This window comes from Ammospiza nelsoni, chromosome Z (genome assembly GCF_027579445.1).
Source record: "Ammospiza nelsoni isolate bAmmNel1 chromosome Z, bAmmNel1.pri, whole genome shotgun sequence".
Taxonomy (NCBI): Eukaryota; Metazoa; Chordata; class Aves; order Passeriformes; family Passerellidae; genus Ammospiza; species Ammospiza nelsoni.
Window position 1 is genome coordinate 32,964,378 of NC_080669.1, and position 24,096 is coordinate 32,988,473.

General features: G+C 37.1%; 1 protein-coding gene across 2 annotated transcripts in view; it reads left to right on the plus strand.

Moving 5' to 3' along the window:
* FRMD3 (FERM domain containing 3) overlaps positions 1-24,096 on the plus strand; it is a 131,871-nt gene that overhangs the window by 58,293 nt on the left and 49,482 nt on the right. For both annotated transcript variants that reach the window (XM_059492448.1, XM_059492449.1), the window contains exons 3-4: positions 12,682-12,724; positions 21,487-21,565. In XM_059492448.1, coding sequence (XP_059348431.1) covers positions 12,682-12,724; positions 21,487-21,565 — 122 coding nt within the window. The remainder of the gene's footprint in view (positions 1-12,681; positions 12,725-21,486; positions 21,566-24,096) is intronic.

The following is a 24,096-nucleotide window of genomic DNA, read 5'->3' on the forward strand; positions in this document are numbered from 1 at the left end:
GGAATGTGTGTTCTGATGCAAAGTTGTGGATCTCTGAGGATTTGTACTCAGGCTGTAATCTGTAAAGGTTCCTAAAGGGACATTATTAAATTAATTTCCCCCTCACTTAATGTATGCATTATCATGCTATTACTATATTATTATTATATATTCTGATTTGTGCAGTTCTGGTCACTTAAACTAGAAAAGAATCTATAGGCATGACTCAGAGTCAGCACAGAGCAGCTCTAGGCTCTGACCATGTGCTGGAATTTGGGATTTTTAGTTTTCTCTTAGTGTATGATTTTTGGGATATGTAAGAAGAAATCCTATCCAGTCATTCTGTTTCACCCATCACAGGATACATGGACTTAAGTCTATAATACAGAAAACAGATGTGATTTGTCAAGCTTTGGGGGGTTCTTCAGACTGGTCCTCCCTATAAGCATCTTTACATTTCTGCAATAAAGTTCTCAGGCCTGTGCTGGAGACATTTTTGTGTACAGCAATTAGTCATCCTTCCTAGGTGTTAGGTGGTTCTGCAGGTTGTATTTTATAGGTGATTTGCTGCTGCTACCCCCACAGGGCTTCAGAGGACTTTTATTCTATGACAGTAGGAGCAAATGGTGAACACAGAAAGCAGAAGTCCCGAGGTACTGAAATTCAGAACTGCTTCTTCACCATGTTGTCCTGCTGGTCTCAGTACTAAGACTTAGATATGTGACTTTAAATATCTCAGGTACATACAATGGCATTTAATCTCTGGAAAAAACTACCAGTTTGAAGCTTCTGTGATTGAAAACGAAAAAAAAATAATTTGGCAGGATACCTCTTACTACACCTTAATTAGTTTTGTCAAAAATCACAGGAGTTGGTCTATCACCATCAGCTCAACCTTATAGAGTTGCAAAAGCTTTGCAAAGCTACACCAAATAGTTTCCATTGCATCCCCCTTTTAAAGTGAAAATAATTAGCAGTTATTTTCACCAGTTTTCTTAATTCTTCACAATCATAAAAGTTATAGAGGTATTCACCTCTTTGGAATTGATAGGAAGATTATGTTGGGCTAATAATTGGGTTATAATTAAGTAAAACTCAATAAATACTTACTTCTGTAGGGTGTTTCTCTGACAGTCACTCAAAAAAGCTACACAAAAGTTACTTTACTCAATGGAAGTAAAGAGGGTCTTTTAAATAAAACCAAATTTTTGTCAAAATACTTTAAAACAGTGATACTTGAGAAAAGAACTCCAAAACCTGGAAGTGATTGTGATGCCCATAATATCATACCCTATGTGGTTCCTGCAATTCAAAGAGCTGTTAGCTATATTGTTAGCTGAATTTGCTGCACTGTCTTATCCATCATGGCCATACAGTTGCTGTTTTACATCTCGTAGTATAGCTAATTTAGTGCTAAGTTTATGGAAGATTCTACAGAAGCTAAATTTTTTTATTGCTTAGCAGCACAAGACAATTTGAAAAAAAAATAATGTTCTTACCTAAAAAATTTTGTTTTTTCATTTCCCTTTTTATCCCACAACTAGAGAATACTGTTGCTATTCTGTATAGTCTGGACCAGTACCAACTGGTCCAGTCTTCAGCGGGATTTTGTTAAACAGACTTACAAAACTTGAATTTCCGCAAATGTGTTTTTAAATGCTGATTCACAATTGCTTTCATGTTTTCAAGCATATCAATAATGTCTCTCTATTTCTTTATTTTAAATTCTGTCATGAATTAGGACACGATTTATAATGGACCCTTCTTTGTACAGACTTAAATGCTTCATTGATGAGTTGAAAGCAGTGTACATTCTTTTATGTAACAATTCATTAAAATAAGCTATTTTTATATTCAGTACCTTATATTGTCAGAAACAGCTTTCTGGAAGTCCAAGAATTCCTTACTTGTGCACCCCAGCAATGACGTGAATATATGATAACCCAGACACTCCCACATAGCTCCAGGCTTTGCCACCTCATGGTTACCACAAAAAGTTAACTCTGTCCTGGCCAAAACCAGGACTGCTCACGAAAAAGCTATGGAAATTACAGTTTTGAATTTACGAAGTATGTGGCAGTTTTCCTCACTGTTTTTATTTTAGCAATTGTGAGTTTACATGCCTGGAATTCATCTAACAAAAATCCATCAGTAGTTGCCTAGGTATGCGGTTAAAGAGATAAGCTATAGCAAGTATAATATCACAGGAGAAATGTCATATGGCTGTAGCCACTGTACAAGTATGAGTACTTATAGTTCTGTAGAAGAAATTTTCAAAGTGTATTTGTAATTTGGTCGAAGAAATTTCCAAGACTTAGTGGAATTCTTACAGGCCCCAATGAAGAGAGAGAGACACACATTTTCCACAGTACATTATTAGGGCTTGGTGAGATGTGTCACAGAACACAAACAGTAGCCCAGCAAAGATCAGTATGCGGATTTCAGCAACAGCTTCTTTCTGAATTTAAACCTTGTGGTTTGGCCAAGCACAACTACTCTGATGACAGCGATAGTTCATGCTGTCATGCTAGTTGATAATGTGTGTGACAATGTACTTCAGTGTCCCAGAGACAAATAAAGGGATGTGGGAAAATGAATAAAGTGACTATCGACTAGTCTGGTTTTAGTGCATGGCGTGGCTATGGTAACAGACACTTTGTTTGCCTCTCAGGACTGTATTTGCGGGAAGGTATTAATATCATTAGGCTCTAATGAGACCTCAGCTGCTCTGATCTAGATATCTGTATTCAAGAAAGATCAACTTAACTGAAGATGGAAAGAGGGGAGAAGGTGTATTAGAAGCATAAAAGAGTGGAGAGCTTGTTTATGAGATGCTTCTAAGAAGAACACACCCTTTTAGTGCAGGAATCAAAGGCTAGAAAGATAGGGTTATACATGCATCAGAGTGTAAAATAGAAAGAAAAAAAAATGCTTAAGCAAGGGAGGTGGTTCTTACAGTGGTGAGAGCTGCACTGTCTGAGACAGTCCTAATGGAGGCAGTGGGGAAAAATCTTTCACCAGGTTGGTCAATAATTTTGAGAGAATTCTCTATAATTTTATGGAAGAAGTTTATATTAAATATCGGCAAAGACAGAGACTAGGCACCATCTTCTGACTGTTCTTTCAAACAACATGTAATAGGAGCTGAAACAAGAAAGCATAACTCTTTTTCAGGAGGGTTATTGTAGATTCTGATGTACATAGCACACAATGGGTGTTGCTTTGCTGAATTTCTGGGAAATGCTAAATGCCTCTGTTGTAGCATTTCATATGTTGCAGAATTTTATATTCGACTGCATAGTCTCTGTGCTTGCACAGCATGGGCTATATCACTGGTTCCAAATGAAACTGCCAAAATCATGCATTTAATTCTGGCTTTTAGTGAATTATTCTTGATTGATTTTTTTGAATAGTGATATACAAAATAATGGTATATTATTATACAGTGTACGCACACACACACATATATATGAAATATTATGCAGATTTATGCCGCTGGCATTTAGTCTAGCAGTCATGCTTGCCTCCATTTTATTAAGATTTAACTTTTTTTGTGCAAAGGTTCCATAGTTGCTCTGAAAGCTAATTTGCAGTCCTTTTGTTTTATACTGAGGGAGCTCAAGCAGGCAAAAATACCAGCTTTAATTTATCCAAAATATCTTCTAAATGTAGAGTATGCTACTAAAATGTAGTATTTTGACTTAGGAGTATGAAAATGTTTGATTGAGTTTGAGAAGTTAAAAAATGAATTGCTTCAATATTTCAATATGTTTAAAATTAAATGTTTCAAGGTTTCTCTTTAGAACATTCAGAATTTCTGACTGTGAAAAAAAATGTAGAAAATTGAGCTAATTATGTCAAAAAAACTTTGAAATACAGGAAAACAGCTGGTGTTTTTATAGGTTATTTTTCAAATAAGTAATAATATATATTTCTTCCTCTCCCCAACTCCACTTTTATAATAATCCTTTCCTCCTACATAAATAAACATGTGTCTATATTTTGGACATACTTAAACTTTTTTGAGCATACATAAACTTTAAAAAATTTTCTATAGTTTTCCATATTCTACTCCAGACAAACTCTGGATGACACTCTTAACAGAAGTAGCATTGTATTTTCTTTTATGTCTATGGGAGAGTAGCAGTGACAATAAAATCAAATTGAACTAGGAGTTAAAAACTGTCGGTTCTCCACCGTGTTGTACCTTTTAGTGTCACATTTGGATAGTCTTTTGGGGAAACTTTGCCTCAGTGAAATTCAAAAATGTCAGCGGTGTATTAATTTTATGCAGTAAATTGTGGTATGCCATTTTACGTCTAATGATAATCAGAACAAAGGAGTTCCTAGTGTTCATATATTAACTGTTAACTTTCTCATGTGGATTTCTGAGACAGTTATGAAGGATCATATTGCCTTTCTCTCTGACTCTAAACTGTAGTAACATTTGAAGCTACTTTGGGTCAAATTTAACCAGGTCAGAGATCACCCCTCTGCACTAAGCACCGGTGAGGCCACACCTTGAATCCTGTATTCAGTTCTGGGACCTTAACTTTAAAAAGGACTTTGAGGTGCTGGAGAGTGTCCAGAGAAGACCAACAAGGCTCGTGAAAGGACTAGAAAGCCTGTCTTATGAGGAATGGCTGAGGGATCTGGGTTTGTTTAGTCTGGGGGAGAGGGGGCTCAGGGGGGACCTCATGCCCTGAAAGGAGGGTGTAGTGAGGTGGGGGCTGGTTTCCTCTACTGTGCCAGCAGGGAGAGGACCAGGGGAAATGGCCTTAAAATGAGACAGGGGAAATTCAGATTAGTTATTAGGGAATTTTTTTCACTGTTAGGGTGGTCAGGAGATAGGTTTCCCTGGGAGGTGATAGAGTCACCATCCTTGGCAGTGCTGAAGAGGAGTCTGGATCTGTTGCTGGGTTATGTGGTTTAGTGATTTAAGAGTTATATTGCTAGCGCTGGGTGAAGGATAGGACTGGATGGTGTTAAAGGTGTCTTCCAGCTTTGATGGTTTTATGATTCTATATAGTTCTCATTATTAAGTTCCTCTATGGGTTCATGAAGATAAGCTGCCACATTGGTGGATAGAGCCCTGTTATTTTTCTTACTGAGGGAGACACTGAAGAACAAACCCAACCCAGGAGATCTCAAGAGAATAAAGAGACATTGATACATTGTAAGATACACTGTAAGAACACAGGAACAATCATTTTGGAGCTTGTGCTTTTTAACAGTTTCAAATAGGAACCATGCCTGGACCAGCTGTTACTGATTCTCCTGCTGAAGGAACTATTCCTGGTACCTTTCCATATACTAGATACCATATTGAGGCCAATTGTCACCCTTCCACACTTGTGGAAATGCAAAATGGCTAATTCTCTGGGTTTATTGTGTAGCATTTTCATTTTTGGACTGATACAAGATGAGAATAGGATGACAGTGAAGCTGCTGTTCAGCATCTTCTCTAGAGTGGATTTCTTGTTGAAAGAGGCTGTTGTTCTTGAGTGCAAGGGGAGATTCAGCAGAAAAATGCTAGTGTGGTAAAAGATAGTCTTTAAATCCCTTCAGAAGGGCACCTGAGCAATCTGAGCAATTATTTAAACTTGGAAATATTTCTCTCCTTTTTTTTTTTTTCTTTTTTTCATTCCCAGTGGATCAATCTGGGCCCAAAGCTTGGGATTTTGTTTTTGAGTGTGGAAGTTTGGTGTGGTAGTTAGACAGAAATACCGTGGAGCTACCCATGGTGTAGGTTGGAAATGTCACGAAAAGGCTTTGTAGGACCCTGAAGCAATTGTGAAGTCTTAGCTGTCACTGTGGAGGTGTCTGAAATCATAATCACCCTTAAGCATTAAGATGCTTTGTCATGTGGGTGTACTGCAGGGCTGTCTGGGAGTAGCAGAGCAGTGCAGTGGTTTTAGCCCTGTGCTTGTATCAAAATAAAGCTTTCAAATTAGTGGAACTACTCTGTGAGTACACTCCCTCTATGCAGCTGATCCTGAGTGGTAGCTTTGAGTACACTGGAATTTTCTGACTTTCCCAGAGCATAGAGCCTGGTTTGCTGCTTTGATAGGAGGGTGACACTGGACACTATGGATTTGTTGGCATGACTGCTAATTCCTCCCTAAAGAACTATTGCAGATAAAATTCTCATTTTGCTTTCAAGCTTAAATATGATGAAAATTGGGTGACACAGATACAAGGTTTTTTTTAAAATCAGATTTTATTTCATTTATTTCACTAGTAAGGGTGGTTAGGAGACTCATTTGTATACCAAAGTGTATCACTTACAATCGACCTGGGCAGAATATTTGTTTAATCTTACAACCTAAGTAGTTTAGCGTTGTGCCAGTATTTACTAGGAAAGGAAATTCATCTCTGGTCCATTATGAAGTAGTGGTTCTGTTTTTAATGGGAGCTATATACAAAATGTACAGCAGTTCCTCATCAGAAGGACCTTGGGAAAGGGTCATCAAATCTTGAGTGCAGCTGATTTCTACTTTAGCAAGAGCAGCTATTTAATACATGTTTCTAAAAATGTGTACCTTGTCCCACATGAGAGTGGTGGAGGTTGGAAGAAAGACACATCAGACAACTTGCAACCTCAGTTTAATGAAGTTTTGTTTTTAAGGACTTGCAGTACTCCATACAGTTAGGAGTAGAGACCAGTCTGGCAGAACTCCAGTCTCTGTGAAGGGGTAGAACAGAAGTATTATGGGCAGAACCCCAGAGTAACTGAACTATAAGTTAATAAAAATCTTAATCCTTATCTATGCATATCAACCTCTGCTCCAGGACAGAGTTATCACAAAATTTATTGCATTTGCATGAACTTTTGCTGCAATGCTGCTTGCTGTGTGCTGTTCAGGTCATGTTAATTCAAAATAATTGAACTGGAAAAGGAACAAAGAAGGCTTTGAGAATTATATCTAATAGAAATGGATTTCATCCAGAGCTGGAGTAAAAAATAATATGTCTAGGAAAAGAGGTGAGTGAGAGAGAATGAATAAGAGAGAGTCAGAGAGTAAGCAAAAGTGAATGAGAGAGAAAAATATGTTGTAAAATAACTTGGAGAAGGTGATCAGGGAAAAGTTGGCCTGTAATTCTGAGAACTGAGACACTCTAAAGTAAACTAAGTGTAAAGTCACTGGTATTGAGAAACAGTTTTTAGAAAACCATAGGCAGTAATAAAATTCATTGTAGCTGTCATGAATTTGAAAGGAGTGTTAAAAATTGGAGTTTGGACAAATTGTTTAAAGCCTACAAAGATTTAAAATGAATTTTAATGTAGCCTGGGAGCCCATTGAGCACAATGGGAGCTACTGCTCTTGTTCTTTCTCTAAGTGCTTGTTTCAGACCATTTTCAGAGACTAAGTGCTGAGTTAAATGGCATCATGCGTTTACTAGTAGAGCTGCATTTATGTACTAAACAAAAATTTGACAGAAATGAATAATAATGTGAAGAGAATATATACATTTGTATACACTTAATTCAGCAGAAATATTACTAACTAATTATCTTGTGTGAAGATTAGTAAACTTGTAAACAAAATCCTTTTATATTATCATATATTGATAAAAACAAAGATTTTTTTCCCATTGGTTGTGAACCAATTTTCTGTGAGAATGTGGTGGCTCATGCATCCATCAATATATGCAGATTTTATGGCCAGATATTCAGCTGATGTAGAGACTATGGATAAGTTCCAACATACAGCAGTGATAACATGGAAATTTGCCAGTTCAGAATCATATTCTGAACTGGTGATTCTGCTCCAGTGTATGTGACTACCTTTTCTGGACCAGATAAATGTTTGTGATAGTGATGTACCTTGTTTCTTCCTCATTAACATGCCACTAAATAACATTGGTGCTCTGATTTTGGCAAAAATACAGAGGAGCAGCTCTTTTGCTATGGCAGAACAATGTCAATATTCTTGATATAAAAGTTCTTGAAACCATGAGAAAGCAGTGTTGGCCTCAGGGCATGACGAAGGAGACGCACATTATGCCCTAGGTCCTTTGGCATCTCTTGTGCCTGTAAGAGTTGCCCATCGCCTAATTAATTGCTCTGTCTGAACTTCTGTGAGCTTTGGATATGTATTTGTTTGTTTGTTTTTGTTTGTTTGGTTGGTTGGTTGGTTGGTTTGGGATTTTTTTTGGCAGTCCCTATGCAAGTCCTTTCTTTGAAACTAAAGCAAATTTACCTTGATTTTGCTCTTCATTCAAGAAAAATATTAGATATTCATTTTCAAGATTAATATAGGGTTTATCTCCAAGATTAAGATAGGGAGTTTTCAGTAAAATTAATTATTCTTTCAATTTTCTAGCAGTGTTTCATATCTCCATTCTCCTGCTATTTTCTGTCAATTAAACAAAGTTTTCCAGTCCAGCCCTTGCCTGAAGTATTTATGTAAAACCTGCAGCTTCTTCTGATTCTGTTTTACTGTATGCAAATGCAAGCACTTGGCAAAGTATTGCTTGCTGAATGAAATTTAAGTGTTCATAGTATTTGGCCACTTTCAGTTGCCCCTTCCTGACTGCTCCTCTTCCAAACACAGAGATTTAATCAAAAACCTCTAGGCTAGGAAGAGATGAGACTTTGCTTTGCTGGCAGTGCTTTGAGGCATTAGAACAGGTTGCCCAGAGAGGCTGTGGATGGCCCATCCGTGGGAGTGCTCAAGGCCAGGTTGGATGAAACTCTGAACAATGTGGTCTTATGACACATGTCTCTGTCAATGGAATGGGAAGTGGAACAAAATCATCTTTAAAGTCCCTTTCCACCCAGGCCATTCTTTGATTGTATCACTGTTTCCTTTTTCCTCACAGCTTCTTATTTAGAACTCTTAACCCTGTGCTGGATCAAGACAAAGCTCGGCCCTCTCAGACCTTCTCAGTGAAAGGCTTTATTTGAAACAGGTCAAAACAGGCTGAAGTGTTTTCTACCAAAAACATATCAGTGTTTGTGGAGTTAAACTGAGTTTCTAGAATGGTGCTTTTACCCTTGCAGGGTGTCCTTGTTCACCCTGAGCTTTTGCTGTGAAAGCTGAGAGCACATCAGCTGCTCAGCATTTGTGGGTAAGCAAGAACACACCTGGCCTCGCTAATGACTACTCAGCGCCACTTAAGGGCTGATCAGAGGTGAAGGCTCTATTTACAAAGCAAAAATTGCATTAGTCTGAAACACAGCATACAGTTGCAATGAAATCTTAGTCAGAAGGCAATGCTCAGCATATTTTAGGATCCAGCACCAAAAGTGATATCTGTGACAGTTTGCTTACGCACCACTGGCACTTGAAGCACCAAGACTCGTTAGCTATCCCGTGACTGACCTTCAAGATTTCTATGCATCTTTCTCTCACCCTTCTGTTTTCTGTGAGAGCACCTGTCTGACCCCTGAGATACGTAGCAGCTACTATGGTGGAAAAGAGATTGGAAATTAGTAGTGCTGAACATCAATCTCCTCTCAGAATGCTTGGCAATGTGTTAACAGGATTAGGATCAAAGTACTTCCTTCCCCATTGGGCAGCAAACCATGTTGCTAACATGCTTTCAATGAAACAAGAAGTTCAGCCCCTCCAGGAATGATTTCTAGTGATCATTAGCTACTATCACACATAAAGCCAAGCTGGGTTGCAGGTGTAGGCCATCCTTCAATTAAAGCAGCCTTTGTGGACTACAATGTCAAATGCACAAGACAGAGATGAAACTGCTTAAAATTGCTGGAGTTATTCTTCTCTCCCTGATTTGCACACTTTAGTGCTAGTAAAGAAATAAAAGATTATTGTCTCAGTTTTATACCTGAGTAGTTTTGTTTGGGTTTTTATTGCAATAAAGGGTACAATAACTCATTGCAATGAACAGTTGAAAACATCTGTGGCCTGTTCTTGCAAGGCAGTGTGACATGCGAATTAATGACAATTTTTTGCAGCTGAACATTTAAAATGTTTCTAAAATTTATCTTTAGAAGCTAACTTGAGGTGTTATACTTTCATTCACCTAAGATTTTTTTTCATGGAAGTTGTTAAAAAAATATTGCTACATGAAAAAAGCATTTTGCAAAACCAAATACTTTTCAATATAAAGTTTCTGCAGAAACAGCTTGATTAATTTTTAGGAACCTTAATCTCCTCCTTACTATAACAGCTAATTAATCTGGGAATAAATATGGCTTGGATGCTGTATAGTAGAGATGAGGCACAGGTATTAATTATTAATAGTCAATGCTGTAAGGCTGAAAGATAAGTACTCAGGGGAAAATCTTTCCTAAAACTCAAATTGAAATATGCAAACAAATATAGAGGTGGCTATTTCCAGAAATATTAGCAATGACTAGGTGTTTATCTTCCCCTGACAGCTAGAGAGCATTAAGCACCTAATTGCTGTGTCTTTGAAAATCTCCACAAATTATGAAGTAACTCCTCTGTTTTCTGGAAGATTCAGCTGAATTGTGTACACGTTTGCAATCTTCCACCAACAGAAGGTCACAGCAGAAATCTGAGCTTGTAGAAACTGCCTGTCACTTCCATGACCTCCATGTGAAAGCCTAGACTGCTTAATTGCTTGGTGTATTTCCAATCTGTTTTTAACCCATGAAGGTCGGGTCTTAGTGATACATGTTTGATTTTGGAAATGTTAGGTAAATCTGCATTCCTAGGGGTTTGACAAACTTCCATGTTTCCCCTCGTTCACTATTCACATGATTGGTATCAAGGTTTCATATTTGCAAATTTGCTTTTTTTAATCTCTAACTGCTTTGTTGTAATAGGTAATTAACTTTTCCAAACAGTTCTAAATGCTGATCTGGTCTGTGCTGATAATCCAGCTTGGTATTTCAAAAAGAAATATCAAGAAAATCGTATTGTGTTTCTGCTAGATGAAAATGTTGAATACTCATAACTTTCAGTTTGCTGGGAGCAGTACAGCATGGCTCACTGTCCAAGTCCCCTTTTGCTGTCTGAATCTTCATCTAGGACTGGCCTGATCCTGGTGGATGTGGGGTGGGGCTGTGGAAAGTGGACTTCTATATTGGTTTGTCTTGGTTTCCCATCTGTGAATTCATTCTGGATTATGTACCTCTAAACCTCTGCAGACTGTATAAGAATTCTTAAATCAGATTGTCTTTATCTTTTATGAGCAACTCTCAGCCCCCATTATTCAGGGTGAAACATATAAATAATTTATGTGTATTATCTAAAAAAAGAATGAAATGAGCTAGATATTTCTGGTAACTCAGTGAAACCGTCATTGCTGATTCAATTATGTTTCATCTTTTCCCCTAAAAAGAGAGATACTGGGAAGACAGAATAGGTAAAGAAATGTTGGAGGGTTGTTGTTGTGTTGTGGCTATTGTTTGAAGTTTAAGTTGTTGGCTTTTTGTTTTCTTTGTACCAGGGTTCCATATCTGTCTCTCAGTGGTAAGCGAACTTCAAATAGAAATACATTGCAGGGCTTATCGCCCCAGTACTACTGTAGACTATTTGTGTGTGAGTTTCTGAGCAACCATAGCACATAAACCACAGATATTAAAAATGCTCATTCAATGGTATTTGTTTTTTCAAAAGTTCTCTTCAGAAAACTGATTTGCAGTTATCCTGACTGCACCTGAATTCTTGAGGTGTCATAATTTTTAAAGTAATAATTTTCTGTCAGATATTAACATCTCCTACAAAATATCTACCCCTGGCCTTTCTCTGTAGTAGAATTGCTAAAGGCTATGAAGAGAAATGGTAGCCCATGTTTTAGGATCCAATATTTTAAGTATTGGACATTGTTTAATAAATGCTACGTTTTCTTTTTGCAGTTGACCAAAGGGTTTTAGAGCTGGAATGAAAGGGTTAAAAATGAAACCCTCTTAGTGCAAGGCCTCCCAGTGTTGAATGCTGTGCTTTTTGACCAGCTGCTTCCACAGCACAAATCTCATTTTACTGTGGAGATTTTTGCTTAAATGAAAAATACTAATACAAAGGCTCCTGGCTGTGGTGTGAAGTGGCACTTGAATATCAGCATGTTCTTTTGTCTGACAAAACATCCTCCAGAGCAGGTCAGCTAGTGCTAGCAGGGGATATGCTAAGGCTCTTAACTAAAGTGTGAGCCTAACTTATTTTCCTGCCAAAAACATCTTTTCCTGTAAATTTATGCACCTACTAATAAGCATCCATACCTCTCTTCTGTATATTAGCTATGATTAGGTTATTGTGAACATTTCACAGAAAAGTGCAATCTTTTTCCCTTGAGATTTTAACTTTTTGCTAGAAGAGAACAATTGCTTGTGTTTTGACTGAAGATATAGTACTTAGACATATAGTTTTAAGTTTTAAGAAGCGTAGAAGACAACACCAATGAAGAGACAGTGCTAAAGTTTCTGAATAGTCTTTCCTACTGTCTGATATGATCATTCTTCTGGAAAAAAAAGTCTAAAAGTATAAGACTAAAATGTCTACTTCAAGCTGAGGACTACAGTCTGCAGTCCTTTAAATATGTCTTTGAAATATCTGTCTTATTTCTATTCTCAACTACATCTATTTTACAGGCACTGGTGATATCAAGTATGCTTATACAGTACAATTCCATTACGGAGGTGTTTTTCTCATTTATGTATGTCTCAGTGAAATAAAATTCCTACTTCTCATTTTTGGTACCATTTACATTTACAAGGCTATTTTTGATTGATATTAACCTCTGTTCTCTGCTTTGTCTTTTCAGCACTGGCTTGAGCCCAACAAGTCCATCTTCAAGCAAATGAAATGTAAGTCTTGAAAGCTCATGCTTTTAAACTTATTTTTAAATAACGGAAGGTTTTCTTGTGCTTCCATGCAGTAATTTAGAATAAGCTTCATTTGTTTCTCAGTGTAAACAGGTCCTTCATGTCAGCTCATGAAGGAGTCCTAAAAACTCCATACTACCCTGATCTTACCATCTTACAGTGTTCTGCAATCAAAGCTTTTCCTTACTGCCCGTGGCTACAGCCAGAGGCCAGCAGACTTGGGATGGCAGATCTGGTCAGAAGACCTGTGTGTCCCAGCTCTCATTTTCAGTCAGATGCCATCAGCCACTGGGAGATGGCAATAAAAATGGTGTGTGGCAATTGCTTCTAGGTCTTTTCTGGTTATTCTTCTTTCTGCTGCCCCTTGCTTCCTGAAAATGCAGAACAGTGGCTTGAGATCATTGTTACTGTCCAGCAAATTCAAGTACCATGGGCTAAGAAGTGAGCTTTCTGCTACAGGTGGGGGGGAACTTAAGATCAGTATTTTAAAAAGTGTCTTTAAACCAAGACTGCATTATTTTAATTATTTTATTGAAATGTTACTGTCTGGCCTAAGGTTTCCATCAAATAGTCCAACAGTGAAGACCTCTTCTGTTTCTTCAGGAAACAGAAATGCTTTAGCACTCAGAAGGTTATATGCAGCAGTTTATTTGGCAATTCTGGACAATTGCCATGGCTCATTAGAAGTTGTGTCTTAGCTGTCATCTATCTATCTATCTATCTATCTATCTATCTATCTATCATCTATCTATTTATCTATCTATCATCTATCTATCTATCTATCTATCTATCTATCTATCTATCTATCTATCTATCTTCTGTCTTATGAAATGAAGGAGAATTTTATCCTCATATTGTTCATATACAGTTTTTTGTTTTAACAAGGAGCCTTTTTTGTGGGAGATAATGTATTTGCTTTAAAATGTAGTGAGGCTTAAGAGATTGTCTAATATGCAAAACCAGTTAATACTGGGTGTTGACTAGGAATTTCAAGGAATTCTTCCATTAATGCAGCCATACTACAGTATACGCATGCATGTGTATATATGCCAATATTCATATATCTGGCAGAGTCAATCCAAAATTTTATATCTAGTGTTTAGCCAGCTGGAGTACTATCCAGTAATAATTAAGTTTTAAAAAGTCAAATTAGAATGTAGTTGTTCTCCTCAGCAGTGCTAGTAAAGGAAGAAAAGAGGGAAGAACAGAAAAAGTATAAGAATTGTAAATTATCTGAATCTCTTGCTTCCTTCTAATGTGTTATCAAAAGTAGAACAGTTTCCTGAATGTATCTCCTGCATTTATGTTACTGCTTTTACCCAACAAAGTATAAGGGCTCATTCCTCTTGTGCACTTTGCAAAGCAGCACATGCAGGGGCTCTGCCAACAGATGTGCTGAGAATGTTTTGATGTATTCAAAACAACCTTCCCTGCATATAGATGCTACCTGGATATGATAGATGGTAGTCCAAGAATTCCGTAGATGTAGTGATTTGATGGCCTCATCAGAGGATTTCTGTGGCTTTTGAGATAGAATCCTAATCAAAACTCTAAAAAAAAAATCATATGTAGCAAAAAAGCAAAATAAAATGCATCTAGCATGAGGTTGTTTATCATAGTGGAAAGAACAACTTAAGAACAACTGCCAAAAAGAATGAGATGATAGCAAAGGATTTTTTTTTACCAGCCTTAGGACACAGAAGTTGGATTAACAATTTTTTAAACTGTTGGATTAACAGTTTAAGAAGTTGGATTGTCAATTTATACTTAAAAATACTAGTGTAAGTTAACTTTCTCTCATGTCACAGAAGAAAGACTTCAGTTGCTACAATAACCCTTTAAGGAAAAAAAAATAGAGCTATGTATATATATTTTGTACATGTATAGAATCCATGAAGATTATGCTCCCACAGGTTTCAAGGACATTTTTTTGTATGAATTTGGCATCAAGAACCTTTTGACTTATGTTTCTAAAAATAGGCTATATTAAGGTAGAAAACAAAAAAAATTCTAAAGGAACAGGGTTAACTCATAGTTGATCTAGAAATATTTGGTTTACTATGAAAAGGTTTAAACTCAGAAGAAGAAATTATTGATACTCACTTGCAAAACTTTCCAGTGTCAGGTGGCACAAGTGAGAACTGGAATTAGTAGAAGGTAGAAAGTCTAAAAACTGAAGCAAGGAAGTGACTGGTTAATAGCACCTATGTTATGTAGACATGACTCCTGGGAGAAGTGGCTATTCAAAGTGACTGTAGTAAATGGAACTTTCTTTTTATTTCTTTGCATTTAGGAATTCAGGAAAAAATGAAAAATTTTCTGTGATAATCCATAATAACTCAAAAGGTTCTAAATTCAGTTGAATGTTTAGATTTATGTAGAATTGTGAAGCTATTGCATACGTGCAGAAAAAATTTCAAAAATGATTTGTTCTTGAGCTCAGCTACCATTTGTATGGAGTTCCCTTTTCCTCAATCACAGCACCAGCAGGATTTTCAGTCTATTTATTCATGCAGCTCAATATTGACAAATATTTGGAGCAGAAAAAGTTTGACTAGTAGAAGTATTCTAGTATACATTTTATTAGGTACTAGCTTTTATGGGCCTCAGTAGTACATTAATCATTCAGGCATAATCCCTCTATAATCAGGTTGTAAAGAACTCATAATCTGGCAACAGTACATCTCTGTCTGTAAAAAAGGATGTTGTTTCTTTGAATCTCTGACGTGTTCATAGGATCTTGTGTGATATGCTACAATTTCAATTTCTTTGGCTTTGGAAAAAATTGCTTTAAATTCATATTTAGTAGCTGCTATATGACAAGAAGAATTGTCTAAAATTTTCTATCTTGTCATATCACATATGAAACTATATTTAAATGCATTTCTGGTGCCACACAAAAAGAATGAAGGCATGGTATTTTTTTTGTCTCACCATCTACCCCTGTATTTTTCATTGTCATTGTAATGTTTGTGTCTTAACATGAAGTGTAAGTCTGTGCCTCAGCCATTTTTACCACTGATTTTGCCTGAGAGGGAAAAATTCAGTTTCTGAGAAATGTCCTGAACCACAGCCAGTCTTGTTTGTACAAATTGAAGCCAATTGGTGACCAGCAGCTGCAAGCAGTGTGTTTCCAGCAGTGTGACAGAAAACTCTCTGGAAGGCTGCCCAAGGAAGCTGTATCTTTGTGGTTCAAGATACAGAACTTCTAAAAGAAACTTCTGTTCTTTGCATGTTTTTGTGTATTCTGTTATCTCTCCCAAATGCTGACAGTAAAGTTCTCTGTTTGGCAATGTTGTTGCTTATTTTCTGTCTAGGAAAGTTATGGTGTAAAACCTGAGTCACATCAGCACTAATGTTTAAGTAAAGAAGAGTTTTCCCATGCACTTTCTCTCCTGCTGTTTTTTTTTTATTACTCTTAAAGATTATTCTGCCTAGTAATATGCAGCTCTCCTGCAACCTGCTTAGTGGGAAATATCCAAATATTTTATGGGTTTTGTTCTTGATGACAGTGAGACAATTTCTGTTGCTCTGACGTGCAGGCATTCTAAATTTTCATGTTTTTCTTGTTGCCTCGCATAACCGAAAGAGAGTAGGTTTAGATTACATATTAGGGAAAAACTTTTTCGTGTGAGGGTGGTGAGGCACTGGAACATGTTCCTCAGAAAGGTAACAGGTGTCCTGTCCTTGGAGGTGCTCAAGGCCAGGTTGTAACCTGGTCCAGTGCAAGCTGTTCCTGCCCGTGGCAGCAAGGGTTGGAACTCGATGACCTTTACAGTCTCTTCAAACCCAAAGCACTCTATGATTCTATGATCTAAAAGAGTAATGCTGCAAGGATGTTCTCCTGTGTCAGGTCATTGGAATTTTTCAATTAATTTCCGTGATCTCTAATGCTAAAACCTGAAAGGAGATGGAATGAACCAGGTTGATCTCAGCACAAATGTAAAGAAAAGTTTAATCCAATGTGAGATTCATATATACATACATATATACATATATACATATATATATATATATACATATATACATATATACATATACAATACATATACAATGAAAAATTCATAAATACATATACAATGGGAGTTTTGTGTGATCCTTCAGGCACTAATATGAATGCTGTGTATTCTATAATCCTCATGAATATTTCATAACAGCATTTTAAGCTTTATTATAAACACTTGACAAAAATCCACCTTGCCCTGTGTTGCTCTTTAACTAATGAGTGCAATGTGGGATAGCTCTAATTTGACATTTATGGTAGATCAGGTATCCCTTATGCATAAAAACACTGAGTAACGTTCTACCTGTCTTTAAAATGCTCAGCAAGGAATATGGATAAAGAGCTGATTCCTCTGGAAAGGAAACAGGCATATGGAAACAACTATGTACGTATTAATGGTTTCCCAGAGATGCTTCTGCAGAGATAGTGAACATGAAGAATATTTGAGTGTAATATTTTTTCTTGCTTGTTTGTTTCTTAAATTTCACTAACTTTTTGTAGGAATCTGTAATTCAGAGAATATGTAACAACAAGGAGAGATGAAGGAAGTATTCTGCAAAGTTGCATTCTCAGGACTATAAAGATAATTTTAACATCTGCTTTTGGATTTCAGTATCCATGTGTAATTCATGTACAGATGTTCGTGTACACTGACAGTGCTGTGCATTATAGAACATAACATTTGTGCTTGGTGAAAAGGAAATTGTGAAAAACAAGCTTTCCAAAAAGCATCAGCTGAGAATCTTCCATCTTTATCTATTTGGTTGACACTTGTAAAATTTCAATCAAGTTTTTCAACAGCTTTTAAAAACTATTTTCATCTTTCATAGTGTTGTGGTTTAACCCCAGCCAGCAACTGGCCTCATGCAGGCACTCTCCCAGTCCCCCACCATCAGGATTGTGGAGAGAAGGGTAAAAAGCTGGAAAACCTGTGGTTAAGACAAAGAAAATTTAATATGAAAGGGAAAAGCAACACAAGCAAAGCAAAACCAGTTATTCATTGAGTCCTTCCCATGGGCAGGCAGGTGTTCAACCATCCGCAGGACAGTAGGTAACTGTGACTTGGGAAGACAATTGCTCCAGAAGTCTCCCCTTCCTCTTTCTCCTACTTTATATACTGCACATGATGACATGTCATCTGGCATATTCCTTTGGTCAGCAGAGGTCATCCATCCTGTCTGTGTCTCCTCCCAAATTCCCATGCACACATAGTCTCCTCACCAGGGTGTCAGTACAAAAAACTTCTCTGTATTATCAACCCTGTGTTCAACACAAATGCAAAACACAGCCCCATACAAGCCACTGCAAAGAAAATTAACACTACTCCAGCCAAAATCAGCACACATAAATATTTTATTCTTTTTTCAGATTCTTTTGCTATGAAGAAAATGGTAATACAAATGTGTGGGCCTTTTTGGTAGGGCGCTTAAAAATAGTTCATGTGAGACTCAGTCCCTTACTTACTGATTTCTGTACCAAGGGAGGCATCTCCCATATTCCTCTTTGTTCTTGTCACGGTGTTGTAGGTTTGGGAGTACTTTAGGGAGATCCTTCCTTTTTGACGTACATAGAATACTGTATCGTAGTTAAATGTAAATGAAATAAAATTTAACAACATACAGCCAGTTGCCTTGAAGACTATGCTCTGTGTGTAGCTCCTTCATGAGCATTTAGATCATGACTTGTTTCAGCATTTAACATAATTTAAATGATTTTATTTGTACTTTTTCTTTCACCTCTTATGTACTGTTAGCATACAAACTGGCAAATTAATGGTTCTGCTTCAATGGAGTTTGCTTTCGATACTATTCTCCACAATAAAGTCCTTTGAAATCATTGTAATTGTGAATGGTTTTTAGTGAGAAAGTGAACTCAGATAGCAGGAAATTCTGACAGAGCCTCAGGCATTTTGCTATGCCTGCTGCTTCTTATCTGAGAGATAAAGGACCCTCTGAAAGAAAAGACTTATAAGAAATAGCTACTAAAAAACTGATTATGTGAATTGATAGTTTTGTGTTGATGAAATGTGCTTCTGCAATTCTGGTCTATTTTGGGAAGGTTTGTTGTTAATGTCTCCACTTTAATATGGAAGTGGTCAAAAGTAATTTTACTTTCAAGGAATTGAGAAATTATCTGGCTTGACAATCATATCTCTTGAGCTGATAAAATTCAGTGCCTGTCTTGGTTTCTGCTATGAGAAATCAAAGAGAGAACATGAAGTCCTCATGCATGTTTCCCCAGTGTGGTAAAATGTATGAGAAAAAGGCCTTGCTAAACATTTACATATCTTCAAATGTCTGTTTGGAAGAACATTAGGCTTATGATCTACCTTAAAATTAAGATGGAGGGTAAAGTGGATATCTCTGGGAGTTCCCTTCTTCCCCATTCAAATGTTCATTGAGGCTGGTTTTCCAGCTGGGAATAAGGAACAGAAAAAGTGGCTCTCCTGTAATTGCAGGGAACATTTTTATCTCCACAGATTAATTAGATGGATAGATTCATGTTCTTTTTACCATTTCAAATTGCAAGTTGTTTTTGTTCCATTCTTGCACAGCAATAGAGAAGGGATCTTGGCTTAGCAGGCTGCAGCAGACTTGTATAGTATTGCTGCACTGCTGAGGAGGAATATTGTTACAGGAGCTTGAGTCTAGAAAAAGATTTGAGAAATAGGCTTTAAGCTGCCTTGACAAATCCCCTGCATGTCCTGTGCATTGGTGTGTACTTCTGTCACATACTGTTCTTCTGCTCAAGTAAAACATTTCCTACTTTAACCTTTCCTATGAATGTAGGCTATTTTTATAGTGCAGTGGATGCCATCATTTCCTCGCCGTGATACTCTTTGCATATAGGGCAGCTGATACTTTTATGTGTTTACCATATACAGTCAGAATGAACCTTTATTTATTTATTTATTTTTACCACTGATAAATTTTCCTTTTTTTTTTTTTTTTTAAATTGACATCTGGAAAATTGGGTGAAATTCAGTACATTTTTGGAGTCTTGCAGTAGGCTTGTATTTGCTATGGCCCTGAAGATAGATGCATTAGCTATTCTTATATCTTCATTGCTATTTTCAAACTAATTCTAAATCTGCCAAAACATTTAAAAGTGAGAGGTTTTTTTCTTTGTTTTCCCCAGGGGAAGAGCTCTTGCTTGTTTAATACAGGTTGTCTCTCCTGTCACATTTTTAAATTGGAACAGTATTCCAAAATTTTCCTCCCTTAATAGTTTTAACATGACTATTGAGGAGTGACAGAAACATTTAAGATGACTTAAGTTATCCTTTGTTGTGTCCAGGCAACATGACTCCTTAGTGAGTTTCTGCATGGATGCTTTCCTTTCTGGGACAGTGAATTCACTTTACCTTCTACTTTGCTGTTGCAGGGCAGTTAAGACATAACAATGTCTTCTGTTTTGCAGTCACTGTAAGACAATGCTGCAGTCATATCTAGGACAGCAAAGCCCACAGAAAACAGACTGAGTGTTTCTCTAGCTTTCAGACAACTTCTCCAGATAGGAAAACTGTGAAAGCTCAAGCCATCTCTAGAGAACAACAAAGGCTTTTTTTTTTTTCTTAGTTTCCCCTTAATTTCTATTTCTTATTGATTACTTGTTTTTTTTCTTTTCCTGTATTTTTCATATTTCCATTCCCATCCCTTCTGAAATTCCTCCTTGTGTCTTAAATGAATGGTTATTTAAACAAGGAAAAAAAATTAAATCAGCAGTTTTTGTGGCAACTGACTGTACTTAAAGTAAGTACAATGTGAGATTTTAAAAGAGGAAAATATTCCCTTATCTTCAAGAAGATAAAGGAATATTTTATCCAAAAGATACCAACCGTAACAAAAGATTTAACTAATTTTTATTTTCTATTGCTGTTGTACATCACATGGAACTGTGAGATATCTAGGGATGTGTTTCTGAAACACTGCAGCATACACGTAGATACTGCAGTCAGAGAAGCTTGAAGAGTATCATGATTGTTGAACTAATCACCACATGAAGTTTATACAAGCCTTTTAACTGGTGAGCTTAAGAAGATGGTACAGTAAAATGTTCTAGTAGCTTACTAATTACTGTTACAATTTACAATTTAAAAAAGAAATTAATGATTTCACCTGGTAATGTCTTCCATTTTCTCTGTAATTTTTTCTTGCTCTTTTCTTCTGCTTTCCCTTTCCCTGCCATAAAAGCACAATCTTTTCAAGGTTTTGGAAATTTAAAATTGTCTGTGTACATTGAGAATATACCAAGACCAAAATATATTAAAACTAACTAGAATATTGTAGATCTGCACTTTGCTCTAAATCGAAGTGCCTGAGAGGCACTGATTGCAAAATTGAAATATTTCCTGTTATTGTGATTCTTTCCTCTTTCTCCTTTCTCCTTTCTTTTTCCCCTCTTTCTTTTGTATTGGAAGGATTGTACATCAGGCCTGGCATTGATATAATTGCTCAGAGTTGGGTACTATAATCTTATTAAATACTGGGAACAGAAATACTTCTACTGTCTTTAGTTTCATTACCTAAATGGTTTCTTCAATTTTGTAGTATTATCATTGCTTACTGCTTATCATTTGCCAAAAAAGACCACCCCAAAATAAAGCATATATAATAATGCCCCTGTTTGAATCTCTGCCTAAACTAACCATTAGTAAGTGATTTTAAGGTCACTCCTTCAGAGTGGCTTAAGCAATGTTTGTTTTCTATGGTTCTCATGTTTTTTCTTTATAATGTTTCAGCTCATCCACCATATACCATGTGCTTTAGAGTGAAATTCTATCCACATGAACCCTTGAAGATTAAAGAAGAGCTCACCAGGTATTTTTTGTTTTGTTTTATTTTGTTTTGTTTTGGGCTCTTTCTTTTTTTTTTTTTTTTTTTTTTTGGTCCTTTTTTAGTCTGTGCATTTAATATGCTTTGCTAATAAGTTCAAGAAAAGGCAGATTGTTGTCTAGGGTACGGTTCTCACTATTTCTGATAAAATTAGCATAGGCTGGCATTTGCAATACTGATCTTCTTTGTACTGTGATACCTATAGATTTTTAATGCAGTTTAAAGGAAGTCTTCTATAACATACAGACAAGTAGTTATGATATACAAGAACTTGCAAAAAATGAAGCAATGGTGAAATGACTGGGCAAAATTTACCCTGGTTCTTTCCCTGGCAGGGATAAGTTCCCTTCCCTTCCCTTCCCTTCCCTTCCCTTCCCTTCCCTTCCCTTCCCTTCCCTTCCCTTCCCTTCCCTTCCCTTCCCTTCCCTTCCCTTCCCTTCCCTTCCCTTCCCTTCCCTTCCCTTCCCTTCCCTTCCCTTCCCTTCCCTTCCCTTCCCTTCCCTTCCCTTCCCTTCCCTTCCCTTCCCTTCCCTTCCCTTCCCTTCCCTTCCCTTCCCTTCCCTTCCCTTCCCTTCCCTTCCCTTCCCTTCCCTTCCCTTCCCTTCCCTTCCCTTCCCTTCCCTTCCCTTCCCTTCCCTTCCCTCTTTTGCTTTCTTTTTTCTTTCCTTCCCTTCCCCTTTTTTCCCCTCCCAAATAATCTGGAAAGTTTAATTCAGGCCTGACTATTTCAAGACGTTTATGCATAGTCTCACTTATTTTTCTCTTGGGTGTATCTTTAGGATCACAAATAAGACAATCTTTTCAAAGTAGTGACAGACCTTAAGCTGATACAGAGGTGCAATATATGCATATTTTTCAAGTACAGCTGCTCTGGAGGGTAAGAATTCTTGCTGCTTATGTTGGAATTTTGAAAATTTTGTTGTGAAAACAGAGTTGTTCAACACCTTAGCTGTGCTTAATGAATGGGAGCTCTGTCCTTCCTACTGGCCATTGTGAATATTCTGTTGCTCTGGACACAAGAAGTGTACGTGGCGGGGGGGGAATGCAGGAAAGTAGCTCTTTTGAGCTCAGTACCAGTACCAGTGCAGGACTGACTGTGTGTGTGCTTTACCACCTTGCTGGAGAGCAGGCACGCTGCTGACTGCTGTCTGCCTGCTGCAGAAGCACCGAGTGCCTCAGCACCTGCTGCCTTGGCTCTTGGTTGATTCTTTCCCCAAGCACTGCATGCGCTTGTGCTCACAAGTCACTTCACAGTGCGGGGATCCCATTGTCACTGGCCTCACACTGAAAGTTTCAGAAGCAGGTTATGTTCTGCTGAATGATGCATTTGTAGTTTGTATAGAACAGCTGGGGCATGCTGTTATTTTATAGCTATTTATCTTGGATGAAATACTGGAACTGTACAGCTGAGTGAACAGGTCGTAAACCAGGAAGTCAATGGATTTTCAATATTTGCTACTGTTTGTCCTTGGACGAACATTTTACCTTTTATGATCCAGAGTACGATTGTATAGTCCTTTCTCATTCAAGAGTCTAAATTAATTGGCTTTTAAAAAAACCTGGATATCCTCCCAGGATAAGTTTTATTGAAATATAAAGCACCAAGAATTCGCTCACTGATGGTTGTTGTGCTGTGAGTATGTTTTAGTCTTTGCTGGGATATTTCAAATAAATTTTTCAAGTGAAGTTGTGTGAAAAATGTGTTACAGTCTTTTATAAAAACTAATACCATTAAGAACTTAAAAAGGAGAAATAATTAGAGGCATCGTTTATTCAACATATTTTTGTATCTGATCATCTTAATAGTTTCTCAATGTTGTTATTTGGGAAGCTTTGCTTCATCTCTGCCATATGTCTTACACAATAACAAAATACAGAAAATGCTCCTGAAATGAGCAAGTGAAGTGCAGCCATGCAACCCATCTCTGAGAATTTGCTTCATGACCAAAGCAGAGGGTCAGATTCTAGGTGATGCCCTAGATTGGCTGGAGTTATTTTTCTTTTTTCTTGAATTGCAATGATTGGTGAAATTCAAGTAGAAGAGTGTTCATTAGCATTTTAGAGAAGACAGTTGTGAAACCTTGAGGACTAGTTCTTCTAGTCCTACTAGTCTTCTATTTCTTCTAGAGGCTTCTTGGTAGACTTTTGCTTTGCCTTTTATTTAGTGCTGCTGTGTTCACTTGACAATCATATTTTTCCTGGCTGTTCTTAAGATGTTTTGAAAATAAATTAATAATATTGTCACCCTTTGACTTAAAAACCATCTGTACTTTGCAGCTGTATGTACAGTCAACTGAGTGAGAGTAATAGTGTTTTGCATTTCTGTCATTGTCTGTGCCTAAGGATGTCAGAGCTCTCTGTCACTTCTTCGGCTGGGTGGAAGTCTGATGGGTGTCTGTGGTCCCCATTTGAATAATGAAATTAAGTAAGACATTCTATCACATTGCCATACTACTCTTTGTTTCAGAACATTGATTAACCCTGTGGTTAATGCCTCATATGGATTATGGTCAATG